Genomic DNA, 17,843 nt, shown 5'->3' with positions numbered 1-17,843 from the left:
GAGTCTACCAAAGATTTTTTAACTCATGGAAATACAACCTAAAATTAAGTAAATTAACCTAACCCCAGGCATGCCAGCCTATTATCATCTACGTCATTGGTTCTCAACCTGTGGATTGCAACCCCTTTGGGGATGGAATGACCCTTTTACAGAGGTCACATATCAGATGTCCTACATATCAGATATTTACATTACTATTCATAACAGTGCCAAAATTGCTGTTATGAAGTAGCAACAAAATAATTTTATGCTTGAAGTTCACCACTACATGAGGAACTGTATTAAAGGAACACAGTATTAAAAAGGTTGAGAGCCACTGGTCTATGTGATAAGGACATTTATGTGTTTAGTTCTGCTTTTTAAGGTGATCTTATAAATCATTTTAGAACATTAAACTACTATTAATCTGTGAAATATCATTTGTCTAAGTACCTGTGACAGTGGAATTTTAAAAATATATAACCTTTGAAGATTCTATGAATATCTATTAACTCCTCTTTACTAGAATTCCTATGATTTCAGTTATTATAATCTGCACCTATTAGTCACCAATTATTATTAAAGGATGTAGTAGGCCCGTGGAATATAATGAAAAAGTCTGCCTCACCAGAGCTTAGAGTGTAGAGAAACAAGTATGAATATCACTTAGGGAAGTGGAAATAATTAAAATATAGGAATCAAACTGCTCTGACATGAGATGAAATCAAAAGTATAAGAACAAGGAGAAAGATGACCAGGACAAGTGAACATGAAACAAATTGTTTCTTTGAATTTGTGCTTCAGGAGCACACCATTTGGGACCCACAAAGGTAGACTCACATTCAAAGGAATAGGGACATATAGAGCAGATGTGATACACTGTGGCGTCTTCGGGCAGAGGACTTAATTTAACTGCAGAGCTTAGGAGAAGGAATCTATAAAAATGAGATGGCTCCAACAACACCAAAGGATATTTGATACATACACCAGATTCTTAGTCTATGTAAATGAAAATGACCAGCCTTTAAAAGACTGAAATATACACCTTGCCCCTTTCCTATGAACTATTGGTTATTGGTAGTTTTAGGAGAAAGGGAGTCAATGTCCTTAGTTGTGTACCCACTGCTGAGTCTACCAGGCTTCCATGTGTAGTTCCAAACCCATTGTCATATAGACTGCCCTGGTTATTAGCATCAGGTAACAAAGGGGTATAAAAGGATTGGTCTAGGCAGGTTGGTACAAGGTGACAGTCGTGGGTGGTGACAGTGGTCTGTATGGATTGACTACATGTATAGGCTGCTTTAAACCACATTTTTTAATGAAGATGCAGGTGTTGTGTGATAGGATGAGTAACTGGAGGCAGAAGGAAAGATAGGAGGCTGTCCAGAAGTCAACATTGGGCAGTTATCAAAAATCACTAACTTTTGTAATGGAAAATCTATGTAGTAACTAATTGTCTTGAAATATAATAATGAATCAATACTGCTGTTGTTTTTGTTTTCCGTAGTTGGAGAAACCACTGAGACTTGCTCAGAAGACACAGATTTTTTGTGCCGTGACAAGAAGTGCATTGCATCTCACCTTGTTTGTGATTACAAGCCTGACTGCTCTGACAGGTCTGATGAAGCTCATTGTGGTAAGTGCATCTGCCTGCCACTCTATGACCTAATCCATCCATGTTTTCTACAGTGGCACAGATGTATCAGAACAAATATTCTTTTACAGGCTGGAGCGGAGGTGGCTCAGTATATAAATCACTTCCCATAAATGTGAATATCTGAGTTTGAATCCTTAGAATACACATAAACTTAACAATTATAGTACATATCTCCACTCTTAGTGCTCCTAAGAGAAGATGGGAGGCACAGACAGAAAAATCTTCAGAAACAGGCAGGTCATTCCGCCTGACATACATAGGGGAATAGCACAAAGCACCCTATTTCAAACATGTGAAATGAAATTCATGAACACCTGATGTTGCCCTTTGACCTTCACACAGGTCCCAAGGAACATGCACAATTTCATTCCCACATACAAATATGTGCACCTCTTATCAATGTGCACACAAAGATTAGTAATACTAATACTAGTCATATTGCTCTTTTCATTAATAAAACAAAATTCATATTGCTGAACATTGCCTCCAACTGTTCTGCAGGAATATACAAACAGCAGCCTTATAATCCCTTTTACTTCTGTACAGAAAACTCCATGAAATCACCTTACACCAAGTTGCCATCGTATGTGTTTGCAGAACAACAGGAGAGATCAGAGCTACAAGACAATAAGCTAGTTGACTCCATTCCACTTTCGCTTTTATCAATTGCATTTCTTTCAAAGTTCTTCTCTCAAAAATGGTTGACTTATAGATCAGATAGAGAAATACATGGAAAGTAAATACAATTTTTATCTATTATACTGTATTAGCACTAGAATGTTCCCTTCATTTTTTAAATTTGATTTTCCTAAGTGTAAAAAAAGACTTATAACCTAAAAGTAGTAGACATGCTTAAATCCAGTTTTATCTGTGCATATTATTGCTAAACTTCTATACAAAATCCCACTGCCCTCCTCTGTGGAAAAAGAGCTTGAAAATAACCCATATTCATCTTCAGATTGTTATTCTCAGGCCTTTACCTTCTGCAGTTCTAAAATATCAGGACTGTACGTCTATGCTTGCTTTCAAATAGAATTCTTTTGTTTTTGTCTTTTTTCACACTTATTGGTTGGAATCAGGTCTTGTGCCTAATACTATACCAGTGAACTTGAGCTACAACCAGTCCATAAACAAGGAGTCTTGATACTATACAGGATGTCTGTTGCAATTAGAGTTTGCCACAAATAAGCTACCCCCAAAGCAAGTGAGCCTAACAAGAGCTTCATATTTGGTCACTTTGTGAGTTGACAATTCAAAATGATGGGTAGATTCTTAATAATAACTAGATAATCAGCTCTGTGACAGTTTTTTCCTCTCTCAACATGGACAACTAGTTCATTGGTTTCTATGTCTTACCTCATGTGGAATCTTATCCTCCATAATTAAGACATATGACTTGTACTCACATACTATGGCCACCACACAGGACATAAAAGTCTTCTTATAGGGTTGATCCTTTTAGAATCCCCAATCCAGAGCCATGGAAAATCTAGCCAAAGCTCATTTGGCTAAAGTGTCGCACATAGCTCATTCTTATTGCCAACTAAATTAACAGTCCAGTCTAGATTTAAAGAGATTAAAGAACTGTACATGTGAATGTACCCTATACCATAGGGAGATGAGAAATAATGATGACATTATTGAAGAAAGGATGCCATGTAAAGAGATTTCTTTCTAGTTTTAAAAAACATAACAAAATAAAATATAAAATAAAAAGCATCTTACCAAAGTTTGAAAAGATAAGCCAACTGTGCATCCCATCCCCATGATAGTTAGTCTGCCCAGAAACTGCAAGCATCCAAGTCCCAATCTCCCCTCTTGGGACAAGGTAGGCCTGGGCCTGTCTCCCACCCACCTTCCAGTGCCCTGCAGGCAACCAGCTGTGACCTGGGGTCTGCACACTGCTCATCCCATCGCAACAGGGTCCAGCCTACCCAAAGACTGAAAAGGCCCTGGTACCAAGACTGCCTCCGTCCATGCAAGAGGAGAACTACGAGAGTATTATACCTGTTTGCACCCACTGGAAGGGAACTGTGGTCAGGAACTCACTAGGAGAGGAAAAGATGGGAAGGAGACAGTATAAAAACACAGTCAGCAGAAGAAAAACCATATGACACCCCCAGAATATAGACTCCACACCAGCAAGACCTAAACACTCTAATGCAGATGAAACAGAAGAGAATGATCTTAAAACAACTTCATGAAAGTGATAGAGGCCCTCAAAGAGGATATGGGAAAGTCCCTTAAAAAAAACAAACCAAAAAAAAAATCCAACAAATGCAAGAAAAGGAGGAAAAAGTGCAAGAAACAATTCAAACAGTGCAATGATTGAAAGCTGAAATAGAGACAATAAAAAAACAGACTGAAGGAATGCTGGAAATAGAAAAGCTGGGCAAAAGGTCAGGTATTACAGATGCAAGCATAATCAACAGAATACAAGAGATAGAAGAGAGAATCTCAGGTACTGAAGATACACTAGGAGAAATAGATTCATCGACCAAAGAATCTTAAGTCCAACAAATCCCTAACATAAGATATCGAGGAAATATGGGACACTGTGAAAAGATTGACCCTAAGGATAATAGGTATAGAAGAAGGAGAAGAAAACCACCTCAAAGGGGCAGAAAACATATTCAACAAAATCATAAAAGAAAACTTTCCCAACCTTAAGAAAGACATGCCAATGAAGGTACAAGAAGCTTTCACAACATCAAATAGAGTGGAACATACACACACACAAAAATTCTCTCACTACATAATAATCACGGCTCCAAACATACAGAATAAAGAATATTAAGAGCAGCTAAGGATAAAAGTCAAGTAACAAACAAAGGCAAACCTATCAGAATTACTATTACTTTTCCATGGACACTCTGAAAGGCAGAAGGTTCTGGATAGATATTCTACTAACACTAAGAGACCATGGATACCAGCCCAGATTACTATATTCAGAAAAGCTTTCAATCACTATAGATGGAGAAAACAAGATATTCCATTACAAAACCAGATTTAAACAATACGTATCCACTAATCCAGTGCCTATCATTCTGGAAGGAAAATTCCAACCCAAGGAAGTTAACTATGACCAGAAAAAAAGGCAATAGATAATCCACCTTGCCAATAGCCAAAAGAAAAACAGAGTGAAAATCTGCACACAGTTCTACCACAACAACAACTCCAAAACAAAAATGGGTAATCAATGATCATTAATATCCCTCAATATTAATGGTCTTAATTTTCCCATAAAAAGACACAGGCTAACAGAATGGATTCAAAGACAGAATCAATCCTGCTGCATACAAGAAGTATACCTCAGTTTCAAAGACAGATGTTACCTCAGAGTTAAGGGTTGGGAAAAGATTTTCTAATCAAATGGACCCAAGAAACAAGCAGGCTTAACAGTCCCAATATCCAACAAATTAGACTTTAACCTAAAATCTATCAAAAGAGATGAAGGTGTCATTTCATACTCATCACAGGAGAAATCCACCAGGATGAAGTCTCAATCCTGAACATCTATGCCCCAAGTAGTAAGGTATACATATTCATAAAAGAAACATTACTAAAACTCAAATAACACATAAAACCTCACAGACTTATAGTGGGAGACTTCAACACTCCACTCTCACTAGACAGGACCACCAGACAGAAATTTACAAAAGAAGCAAAGGAACTAATAAAAGTCATGACCCAATTAGGCTTAACAGATATCTATATAACATTCCATCCAAACACAAAAGAATATACCTTCTTCTCAGTGACACATGGAGACTTCTCAAAAAATGACCACATGCTCAGCAACATATCAAACCTCAACAGGTAAAAAAAATTGGAATAACTCCATGTATGGTATCAGACCACCATGCATTAAAGTTAGAATGCCACAACAACACAAATCGCAGAAGCCCTACAAACACATGGAAATTGAATAATGCTCAATTGCACTATTCCTGGGTCAAATAAGAAAAAAAGAAACAAAAGACTTCCTAGAATTCAATGAGAATGAAAACACAACATACCCAAACTTGTGGGACACTGTGAAAGCAGTACTAAGAGGAAAGTTCATAGCACTAAGTGTCCACATGAAGAAACTGGAGAATAGTCACACTAGAGAATTAACAGCACAACTGAAAGCTCTAGGACACAAAGAAGTAAACTCAACCTGAAGGAGTAGATGGCAGGAAATAATCAAATTGAGGTCTGAAATCAATAAAGTAGAAACTAGGAAAACAATACAAAGAATCAATGTAATGAAGACTGGGTTCTTTGATAAAATCAACAAGATAGACAAACCTTTATCCAAACTTACCAAATTACACAGTGTATACATGCAAGTTAACAAAATCAGAAATAAAAAGGGGATATAACAGCCAACACTTGGTGTCAGCATGTGGGATTGAATTTCCATGTGGAATGTCAAGAGCTTAAAAGAAATTTTAGAAACAAAAGAACAGAGAGAAGCAAAGCTTCTTGATAGCAGCATTTTTCTCGGTGGACTCTGTTTGCTACAGTGAAGCAGAGACTTATGTGACTCACTAAAGGAGTCTTCTTGACTCAGCATAATTAAAAAAAAAAACAACCCAGCAAGGTTCTTTTAAGAGACTCTGCTAACGATTGAAAGGTGTGTACATACAGCTGGAAGAGGCAGTGACCAAATCTCCAAGCCCACAGCTTTTACTGGATGTCAGCATAGACTGAGGTGATAAGCTGAAGTAAAACTTATACCCACCATCTTGGAAAAGCTGCAGTTTAAAAAGCTATGGTTTTTAGCAGATAAGACATGTGGCCCAGAAAAACATAAAGATTTACAGTAAAGTCAGATTCAGAGGAAGAAAAACCTCTAAAGGTTTGCAGTGTGTTTAAAAATATACATAGTATTTTGAGAGAAAAAGAAATGGCATAGTGGTAAATAAATAGAGAAGCCAGCTGTGGTGGCACAAACTGGTAGGATTTGCTCCACAGGCAGAGGCAGGCGTATTTCCAGAGAAGCCCTGTCTCAGAGAAATAAATAAATAAATAATGAATACAAGTAAAAGAAATAGAGTAATAATAATAGATAAATAAATAAGCCATGTAAAGATGGAAAATATATAAAGAGTCTGGATACTGTATGCTACTGTGTTTTTTCAGGGTTTTTCTTTGCTAAAGAAAGGAAAGCTGCTAAAGTATATTTGATTATAAAAGCTGCTGAATTAATCTACCTTATATATTTCAAAAAGGCTTTGACTTCTAACTTTAAATATAAGGACCAGTTACTTGGGAAAAGAGTTTTTGTTTATGTTTCTACAAAAAATGGAAAGCTGTGGATTCCTTCCAGGCTTATGTGGTTTGATGAACCAAGACCCCCGGAAGCAGTGGCCCAAGTGATTCAACATCTAAAACAGCTAAGATGAGGCAGCTTTACAGACCCCAAAAATAAGGACTTATACAGGTTTCTGTGTTTTGTCATGATCGCCATGCTATGAAGAGTGCCCCCATCCAGCAGGAAGCAGTTTGAAATGAGCAACGTCCAAATTCCCATATTGTTTATAAATCTTAGTTTTCATTTAAATGGGGTTGCTTATAATTGGTTAATGATCATAACCCATCTCTTTTTATTGGTAAAAGGGGTATGGAATAAATTCTTTGTATGGGTATAATTTTTCATTTATTGATTCAAATTCAAGGTCAGTTTTGTAATATGTATATTTCTCCTATTGATTAAGTATTGTGCTTATACTGATCTTTTACAATGTAATGCATAATTTAATACAGACTATAGATAGTTACTTATAATAGCCAGAACTTATAGTTAGGTAATTTAGGTTTTCTAAATATACAGAAATATCTATATATCTATCTATATATTTGAGATAGATAGACAGTCTTCAAACCTTTCAAAGACCTTCAGAAAATGGCATTTAAAATGGTTTAGGGTTTTTCTTGACAATGAGAAATGTCTGCTCTTGGCACATCAATTACATCTGAGAGGCATCAAAGCCATCTGGGCATTGAAGAAACTCATTATGGAGTTTGGTTTCAACATGGCAAGATTAGCCATTTGGGCAATAAATGCTCTTGCCTAGACTTTTTGACTGTTGCTGTATAAATTAGACATGCAGGACCCACAGGAAAGTGACTGCTGAACTCAAACAGTCCTTCAGGGTTCCTGCTTCATGGAAGAGTCTACCAGACTTTCTACAGGACACAGAAAAATGACTGACAGACTGCCAATGCAGATGAACAGCTTGAAATTTCCTGCTTTGCTGAGAAGTCTTCCAGACACACTGTGGCCTATGGGCTGAAGATGGATGCCCCAACGTTACGGAGGAACTTCCGATGACTGTTCAGGTAGCTTAAGATGTCTCTGTCAATTCTAGTGTTTATATATTATCCTTCTGTGGTCTTTGATGGAGTTGAAGACAGATAGTTATAATCATAGTTTTGTTTAGTTAGCTTAGATAAAAGATAAGCTATATATCAGAATTTAGACTCACACAGATAGGATACTTTCTTTAAATCTTACTCAATGTTAACAGGCAAATATTGTAACTATGTTTTTACTTGATAACTGTTCTGTTATATATAACTTGATTATGTTAAAGTCAAAACGTTTCTTTTTATTTAGACAGAAAAGAGGAGATGATGGGAAGTCCTGTGTATATGTCAATAAAGCACTGCTGGCCAATAGGGAAGTGAGATAGGTAGGACTAGGTTTTGAGGAGGATTCTGGGAAAGAGAGACACAGGCAGTCATGGTGTAACCGCCATAGAAATAAGAGGTCCAGACCCCTTTCTCTGGTAAGAGAATACTTAGATTAACAATTATGGGGTAAATACTTAAGTCAAAGATAGCCAGTAAGAAACCAAGTGAACAGCCAACAGCTTCATAATTAGTACAGCCTCCTGTGTGTTCATTTGGGACTGACGCGGCTCTGGAGCCAGGCTGGCAGAAAGGCTGCACCCTATAATCAATGAGGAAATCCAGAGAATCATCAGGTCATACATTGAAAACCTGTACTCCACAAAATTCAAAAATTTAAAGAAAATTGACAATGATCTGAATACATATCACTTGCCAAAATTAAATCAAGAACAGATAAGCAATTTAAATAGGCCTATAACCACTAAGGAAATAGAAGCAGTCATCAAAGGTCTCCCAACCAAAAAAAGCCCAGGACCACATAGTTTCAGTGTAGAATTCTACCAGAAATTCAAAGAACAGCTAATTCCAATTCTCCTTAAAGTTTTCCACTCAATAGAAATAAAAGGGTCTTTGTCAAACTCTTTTTTATGAGGCTTCAATAACCTTGATACCCAAGCCACACAAAGACACAACTAAGAAAGAGAACTTCAGACTCATATCCCCCATGAACTTTGATGCAAAAATACTCAATAAAATACTGGCAAATTGGATCCAAGAACACATCCTCTATGATCAAGTAGGTTTCATCCCAGGGATGCAGGGATGGTTCAGCACATGAAAATCCATCAATGTAATCCACCATATAAACAAGCTGAGAAACAAAAATCAATGATCATTGATGGGGGAAGTCCAGTACATTTGTTAATAAAGCACTGTTGAGCCAATAGGAATCTAGATAGGTGGGACTAGGAGTCCAGGAGGATTCTGAGAAGGAGAAACACAGGAGAGTCGAGATGTGACGCCATGGGTTAGGAAGCCTGGAAACTTCTCCGGTAAGAGACATACTTAGATTCACAATTATGGGGTAATTACTGAAGTCAGAGCTAGCCAGTAAGAAACAAGCAAGGCCAACAGCTTCATAATTAATACAGCATCTTGTGTGTTATTTGGGGACTATAACGCGGCAGAGCCCAGGCGACTGGCGGGTGATAAACCAAAGCGGCTAGCAAGGAAAAGCTTCTCTTTACAGAATGGTGTCAAAGTGGGTTTGAATTTCCATGCAAAATAACAAAAGCTTTAAAGGAATATTAGAAACAGAAACAGAAGAACGGAGAGAAGCACGGATTTTTGATAGCAGCATTTTTCTCAGGTGTTTTGCTAGCGACAAGCCGAGATTCACGTGGCCCCCTTCCAGCATGAAGCAGTTTGGAATGAGCGACGTCCTAATTCCCATCTTGTTTTTAAACCTTTGTTTTCATTTAAATGGGATTGTTTATAATTGGTTAATGATCACAACCAGTCTCTTTTTAAAGGAAAAAGGGGATTATGGTATGTAAATGAATACTTTGTGTTGGTATGGTTTTTCATTTATTGATACAAATTCAAGGTCAATTTTGTGATGTGTATATTTCTCCTCTTGTTTAAGTATTATGCTTATACTGATCATTTAAAATGTAATGCATAATTGAATACAGACTATAGATAGTTACTTATAATAGAATTTATAATTAGGTAAGTTAGGTTTTCTAGATATACAGAAATATATTTGAGATAGATAGTCTTCAAACCTTTCAAAGACCTTCAGAAAATGGCATTTAAAATGGTTTAGGGTTTTTCTTAACAATGAGAAATGTCTGCTCCTGGCAGCACCAATTACGTTTGAGAGGAAGATTGGCATTGAAGAAACTTGTTAAGGAGTTTGCTTTCAACATGGCAAGATTAGCCATTTGGGCAAGAAACTGCTCTTGCCTAGACTGTTTGACTGTTGCTGTATAAACTGGACATGCAGGACCCACAGGAAAGTGACTGCTGAACTCAGTCTTACAGGGTTCCTGCTTCATGGAAGAGTCTACGAGACTTTCTTCAGGACACAGAGAAATGACTGACAGACTGCCAATGCAGATGGAGAGTTTTGAAATTTCCTGCTTTGTTGAGAAGTCTTCTGGATACATTGTGGCCTATGGGCTGAAGATGGATGCCCCAACATTACAGAGGAACTTCGGGTGACTGTCCAGGCAGTAAGATGTCTCTGTCAATCCTAGTGTTTATATATTATCCTTCTGTGGTCTTTTATGGAGTTGAAGATAGATAGTTATAATTATAGTTTTCCTTACTTATGATAAAAGATAGGCTACATGTAGAACTTTGGACTCACAAGGATGGGATGGATGATATTTTCTTTAAATCTTGCTAAATGTTAATAGACAAAATGTTGTAACTGTGTTCTTAATTGATAATTGTTCTGTTATATATAATTTGACTATGCTAAATTTAAGACCTTTCTTTTTGTTTAAACAGAAAAGAGGAGATGATGGGGGAAGTCCTGTACATTTGTTAATAAAACACTGTTGAGCCAATAGGAATCTAGATAGGTGGGACTAGGAGTCCAGGAGGATTCTGGGAAGGAGAAACACAGGAGAGTCGAGATGTGACGCCATGGGTTAGGAAGCCCGGAAACTTCTCCGGTAAGAGACATACTTAGATTCACAATTATGGGGTAATTACTGAAGTCAGAGCTAGCCAGTAAGAAACAAGCAAGGCCAACAGCTTCATAATGAATATAGCCTCTGTGTTTATTTGGGACTGATGAGGCTCTAGAAACAGGCTGGTGGGAAGGCTCCTCTCACGGCCCTAGAACCAGGCTGGCGGGAAGGCTCCTCTCAAAGAAAAAGCTTCTCTTTACAGATCATCTCACTAGATCCCGAAAAAAACTTTGACAAAATCCAACATCCCTTTATGATGAAGGTCTCAGGGAGATCCAGAATAACAAGAACACACCTAAACATAATAAAAGTTATATACAGTTAACCAAGAGCCAACATCAAACTAAATGAACAGAAACTCGACGTGATTCCTCTAAAATTAGGAACAAGACTAGGCTGTCCACTCTATCCATACTTCTTCAATATTTTACTTGAAGTTCCATCTAGAGCAATAAGACAAGGAAAGGAGATCAAAGGGATACAAATTGGAAAGGAAGAGGTCAACCTTTCACTATTTGCAGATGATATGATAATTTACATAAGTGACACAAAAAACTCTATCAGGGAACACCTACAACTTTTAAATGCCTTGAGCAAAGTGGCAGGATACAAGATCAAATCAAGAAAATCAGTAGTCTTACTATATACAGATGACAAAAGGGCTGAGAAAGAAATCAGAGAAACATCACCCTTTACAATTGCCACAAACAACAAAAAATACCATGGGGTAATGCAAATTTAACTGTATCACTAGAACTTTGAGTCTTTAAAGAAAGAAATTAAAGAAGATGGCAGAAAATGGAAAGATCTCCCATTATCTTGGATAAGTAAATTCAAATACTAAAAATGGCTATCTTGCCAAAAGCAATCTATAGATTCAACATAATTGTCATTGAAATTCCAGCACAATTCTTCACAGACCTTGAAAGAACAATTCTAAATTTTATATGGAAAAACAAAAGACCGAGGATAGACAAAACAGTCCTGTTCAACAAAGAAACGTCCAGAGGCATCAGCATCCCTGACTTCAAGCTCTTTAATAGAGCTATAGTCCTGAAAATAGATTGGTATTGGCACAAAAATAGACAAGAAGACCAATGGAATTGAATTGAACACCCTGATATTAACCCATACACATATGAACACCTGATCATTGACAAAGAATTTAAAATTACACAATGGAAAAAAAAACAGCATCTTCAACAAATGGTGCTGGCATAACTGTATGTAGAAGACTTCAGATAGATCCATGTGTATTGCCATGCACAAAACTTAAGTCCAAATGGATAAAAGACCTCAACATAAATTCAGCCACACTGAACCTGTTAGAAGAGAAAGTGGGAGTTACCCTTGAATGAATTGGTACAGGAGACTGCTTCCTGGACATAACTCCAGTAGCACAGACACTGAGATTGACAATTAATAAATGGGCCCTTGGGAAACAGAAGGCAAAGGACAGTCAACAAGAAAAAAAGGCAGCCCACAGACTGGGAGAAGATATTCACTAACCCCACATCTGACAGAGGGCTGATCTCCAATATTTACTAAGAACTCAAGAAGCAAGTCTCCAAAACACCAAAGGATCCAATTAAAAAGTGGTCTACAGCACTAAATAGAGAATTCTCAATAGAAGATTCTAAAATAGTTCAGAGGCACTTAAGAAATTGTTCAATATCCCTAGTCATCAGGGAAATGAAAGTCAAAACAACTCTGAGATGCCATTTTACTCCTGTCGGAATGGCTAAAATCAAAAACACCAATGACAGTTTATACAGCCACTTTGGAAATCAGTCTGGAGATTCCTCAGGAAAATGGCAATCAGTCTACTACAAGATGAGTAATTCCACTATCAGGCGTATATCCAAAAGATGCACATTCATACAAGGACATCTCTTCCACTATATTCATAGCAGCATTATTGGTAATAGCCAGAACCTGGAATCAAGCTAGATGCCCCTCAACTGAAGTGTGGATAGAGAACATGTGGCACATTGTGCCATGGAGTACTATTTAGTGGGGGGAAAAAAACAGTGGAATCTTGAAATTTGCAGGCAAATGAATGTCACTAGAAGGAACTATCCTGAGTGAGGTAACCCAGCTACAAAAAGACAAGCATGGTATGTACTCAATCACATATGGATTTTAGACCTGGATCAGGGGAGTGACAATCTACAATCCCACTGCCAGACAGTCTGGGAAAAAAAACTTCATTCAGTGACTGATGGAAGCAGAGGTCGACACCCACTTCTAAACACTGACCTGAACTCATGGAATCCAGTGACAGAGAGGAAGTACTGATGAGCAAAATGGTCAAGACTCGGCTGATTTAACTCACAGAAACAGCTGATCTGAAAATGGGGGAGCTCTTGGACCCCAGGCAGATGGTTGGGAGGCCAGCATGGGTCTGATCCAGACCACCTGAATGTGAGTGTTAGTGAGGAGGCTAGGCAATCTATTGGGCCTTGAATAGTAGATCAGTATGTATCCCTGGCATACAAATGGAATTTGGGTGCCCATCCCACAATGAGGCATTGTCTCTCAGCCTGGACTCTTTGTGGAGGGCCTAAGCCCTGCCCTGAATGAAATGAAAGGCTCTGGAGTTCCCCCATGGAGGGCCTCACCCTCCCTGGGGAATGGTGTGAGAATTGCGTGGGGGGCTGGAGGGCCTGGTGGGGGGAAGGTGAGGAAGGAGAGAGAAATGTGATTGACCTGTGATGCAAGCTTGTTTCTAATTTAAATAAAAAATCTCTTTAAAAAAACATAAGATAAGCCAACAGAAAAACAAAAGATGCCAAGAGAAGTCACAACGATCAGAGACCCATTCATTTACACATTTAGGAGACCAGTAACAGTACTAAACTGTAAGCTACAGTATATATGCAGATGGGTGCAGACCTGTGAAGACCCTGTGCTTGCTGCTTCTGTCTCTATGAGTTCATAAGAATTTTGCTTAGATGATTTAGAGGGTCCTTTTCTCCTGGTGTCCTCTATTTCCTCTGTCTCCCTGACTCCTTCTGCCTCATCTTCTGAGGGGTCCTCTGAATGTTGAAGGGAGGGATTTGATGAGACATCTCTTTTAGAGCTGTGTGTTCAAAGGTCTCACTCTCTGTGTAAGGTCTGCCCGTGAGTCTCTATATTTGTTGCCATCAGCTGCAGGAGGAAGCTTCTTGATAATGGCTGAATAAGGCACTAATCTATGAGTATAGCAAAACATCATCAGAATGCATGTTGTAGCCGGGTGTTGGTGGCGCACACCTTTAATCCCAGCACTTGGGAGGCAGAGGCAGGTGGATTTCTGTGAGTTCAAGGCCAGCCTGGTCTACAGAGTGAGTTCCAGAACAGCCTCCAAAACAATACAAAGAAACCCTGTCTCGAAAAACCAAAAAAAAAAATGCATTTTGTTTGGAGCAGTAGTGTTTGGTTTGTTGAAGTCAGCATAATTTTCATTCCTGAGATCTAATAGTGACAAAGATTCTGCAGTACTCATTTTTCCCTCTTCATCCTTTTGGTTGTGTTTATTATTTTAAATTCATTTGTAAAATAAGCATAGCAGAAAAATTTTCATTTAAGTCATTTTAAATATAGAGTATAGTGAAATTAATTATATGTATGTTGTTGTCCTACTATCACCAATATATACCTCTAGAATGTTAAACTGTCAAATTATCTATTGAATAGCAACTGCTTAAAATCACAGCTCATGACAACCAGAATTCTTTAACTGTCTGTGAAGTAGTGTGTTCTGTGTGACTCATTTAAGTAGTTCATGTATAGTGTATCTTACTATTGCTGGCTTATTTCACCTATCATAATGTTTTCAATGTTTAGCTAATATTTGTGTGTGTGTGTGTGTGTGTGTGTGTGTGTGTGTGTGTGTGTGTGTGTATGTTGTTTTTTGAGCCAGAGTTTCTCTGTGTAGCCCTGGCTTTCCTGGAACTTTGTAGACCTGGCTGGCCTTGAACACACAGGGGTCTATCTGCCTTGGATTCCCAAGTGTTGGGATTAAAAGTGTGTGCCACCAAGCCTGTTTTCATTTCAAGCTGTTGTTTTCATTTCAAATTAAAGTGCAAAAAGTGAAAAGAGTTCTCATAAATTTCAGATCAAATTATGAATGCTGTAGTATTATGATATTGATATAACATAAATTGTATTCACCAAGAATTTCTCTTATGTAAATTTAAATTTTTTTACTGAATACTGATTGGCTGAACTATTTATAACCACTTCTAATGAACAAAAATATTTTTGACACTATTTGTAAGGAGTTAATTCCAATAAGGTTCTAAAAGAATGCTCTAAAACATTTGTGAATCCACATTTTTTTTCTCCACAAGACATGAGAAGAGAATTTAAGAATCACCAGTATACAATAGAAAGTTGGGTTAATTTGTGTAAAATCTAAATGAACATTAATTTAAACATAGTGCCATCCTATATAAGTCTGTAAGAATTAAGTTAACATACTAAATACAACAGTGTTGAATATAAACATGTGGGAATTAATGATAAGCTGGTTTAATATTCTGGGAGTGGTCATATGAGCAAATTCTGCTTCACTATGTTTGCCCTCAGTTGAAATTTTTTTCTTTTTACTAAAAATTTATTTTTTTCCTCACATAATATATCCTGATTACAGTTTTCACTTCCTCTATTCCTAGTTCCTCCCCCACCTCCTCTCTTATTCAATTCTGCTCTTTTCCTGTTTCTTATTAGAAAACAAATAGATTTCTAATGGATAAATAAAATTTAAGATATATAAAACAAATACTAACACACTGGAATTGGGAAAAACAAAGAGAAAGAAAACAAAATCCAAGTGAAGGAGCACAAAATAGAGGCCCACTGGTTTATTTATTCATGAATTTCATTAAAAAAACATGAAACTGGAAGCCATAATATGCACGGAAAGGACCAGTGGAGAGCCTATGCATGTGGGCTCAGTCTCTGTATGTTCACCTGTGTTTTGATCATGCTCATTTAAAGGACCTTGTTTTGTTAGTGACATCCATTGCCTCTGACTATTCCACTCTTTCTGTCTCCTCTTCTGTGGGGTTCGATGAACCCTCAGGGAAGAAAATATCTGATTTATCCCTGGGTGTTCTGAGACCTCTTTCTCTGTATGTCTGTCTATGGGTCTCTATATGAGTTCCCATCAGTTATAGCAGGACATTTCTCTGATGATGGCTGAGAAAGGCACTGATCTATGAGTATAGCAGAATGTTCTCAGAGGCCATTTTATTGCTAGGTCATTTATTTGTCCGTTTTAGAACACTAGTATTTTGTTTTTGCCTAGGTTCCTAGGCTATTTGTTCTGAGGTTCTTGATCTGAGGATTAGTACAGCCTGGGTCAGGAGACCTGAAATTTAAATAGGGCATTCAAGGATGAATTTGATGTCACATGAAATGGAAAATCATGGTGCATAAAAGATGCTTGGAGAAGAAATTTCAGCCTCAGCCATCCTGGTAGTACTGAGCAGGTTTCTATCCATTCCTTCCCACTCAGTCAAAATACAATGTTCATTTTATTTGTGACAACAATAGCTAAGACATATCCAAGCTTCTACAAAGCTGAAAGAGGTCGATGAAACCATCATAACAGGTTGGGGAAGGATTATGCTTCATGAGGAAGAAGTCCAGACCAGAAAAACATACCTCTCTCCTTTGCCCTTCTTCTTTCTATATGGTGAGTGTGTGACACCAGAAAGAATGGGGCTCTCTTATAAGTGTGAATGAGGAAGAAGGTGGAAGGATAGCCCAAAGGGAGGACTGGTTACCTGTCACTAGCCTAACCTGAAGTTGCCTAAAACCGGAAAATTCCACTCATATTAATTCACATAGTTCATTGATGTGGTTTAAAACTATCTTAAGTTGGGGTTTTGATGCTTGGAAAAAGATTCACGTGAAATTATTAATTTCTATGTCATATAGGATTAAATCTAAGAACTAGTAGCTGTATATTTAATAGTAAGTCTAGCTTAACAATGTCATCCATAAACAGTTGTCTTCTTACAGAACTAGCTGCTTATGGAATGCTTCAGAACATTGCAGCCCCATCCTGAAAATGAAAATAAGCACATATTTTCAAGGATAATAATAGAAAGATGGAGATATACAAGGTTAATATTTAAAAACCCCAAATGAGTCTTGCCAGGTAGAAAGGTGTACAGACCAATACATCCCTTCATATCCTGCAGGTTCCAATTACATTCCTGGGCTTTGCAGAAAAATGACCATGATATAGACCCCATAGCCACCAGAAGTTCACATGGGGAAAGCCTCTTGTCCTTGCCTCCCTTTCCAGAATGTTCCCAAATTTTGAAGCTTAACAGTCTCATTCTGAACTCTCCGGCCTGGGTTCAATTTACCATGTGTTTGGCCACCACCTGCTACAATGACAAAGGTCTCACAACCCTAAACATATATCTGCCTGAGTGACTTTTGTTATAAAATAAACAACTCCTTTAACACAGCTAAAGATACAATAAAGTATAAAATGTCTGCTTCCCACTTTAGAAAGTCCCCCAAGATTCAGTCTTTAATATAGAAAGAAGCTGCACTGGTAAACTGTAAGACACAAAACCAAATAAATGGAGATCACACCACAGGAACCAGACAGATGCCATGTGCTCATCACAAATGTTACTCACAAGAGAAACTAAGAAACCACTGGTCTGACCTCATTACTGATTTTGTAAAAGTAATTGTTATGTGTATGTTAAGATCTGTGGCAGGGCGTTGGTGGCGCACGCCTTTAATCTCAGCACTCGGGAAGCAGAGGCAGGCGGATCTCTGTGAGTTTGAGGCCAGCCTGGTCTACAGAGCGAGTTCCAGGACAGCCTCCAAAGCAATACAGAGAAACCCTGTCTCGAAGAAAAAAAAAT

General features: G+C 37.8%; 1 protein-coding gene across 1 annotated transcript in view; it reads left to right on the top strand.

The window, feature by feature from the left end:
- Window positions 1–17,843, top strand: part of Malrd1 (MAM and LDL receptor class A domain containing 1) — a 637,041-nt gene that overhangs the window by 450,077 nt on the left and 169,121 nt on the right. Inside the window, exon 30 of the mRNA XM_040755448.1 lies at window positions 1,487–1,615. Within this exon, the coding sequence (XP_040611382.1) occupies window positions 1,487–1,615 (129 nt within the window). The remainder of the gene's footprint in view (window positions 1–1,486; window positions 1,616–17,843) is intronic.

This window comes from Mesocricetus auratus, unplaced genomic scaffold (assembly GCF_017639785.1).
Source record: "Mesocricetus auratus isolate SY011 unplaced genomic scaffold, BCM_Maur_2.0 Super-Scaffold_100013, whole genome shotgun sequence".
In the NCBI taxonomy this organism is placed as follows: Eukaryota; Metazoa; Chordata; class Mammalia; order Rodentia; family Cricetidae; genus Mesocricetus; species Mesocricetus auratus.
The sequence above is the reverse complement of the archived record's forward strand: the minus strand, read 5'-3'. Positions and strand labels throughout refer to the sequence as shown.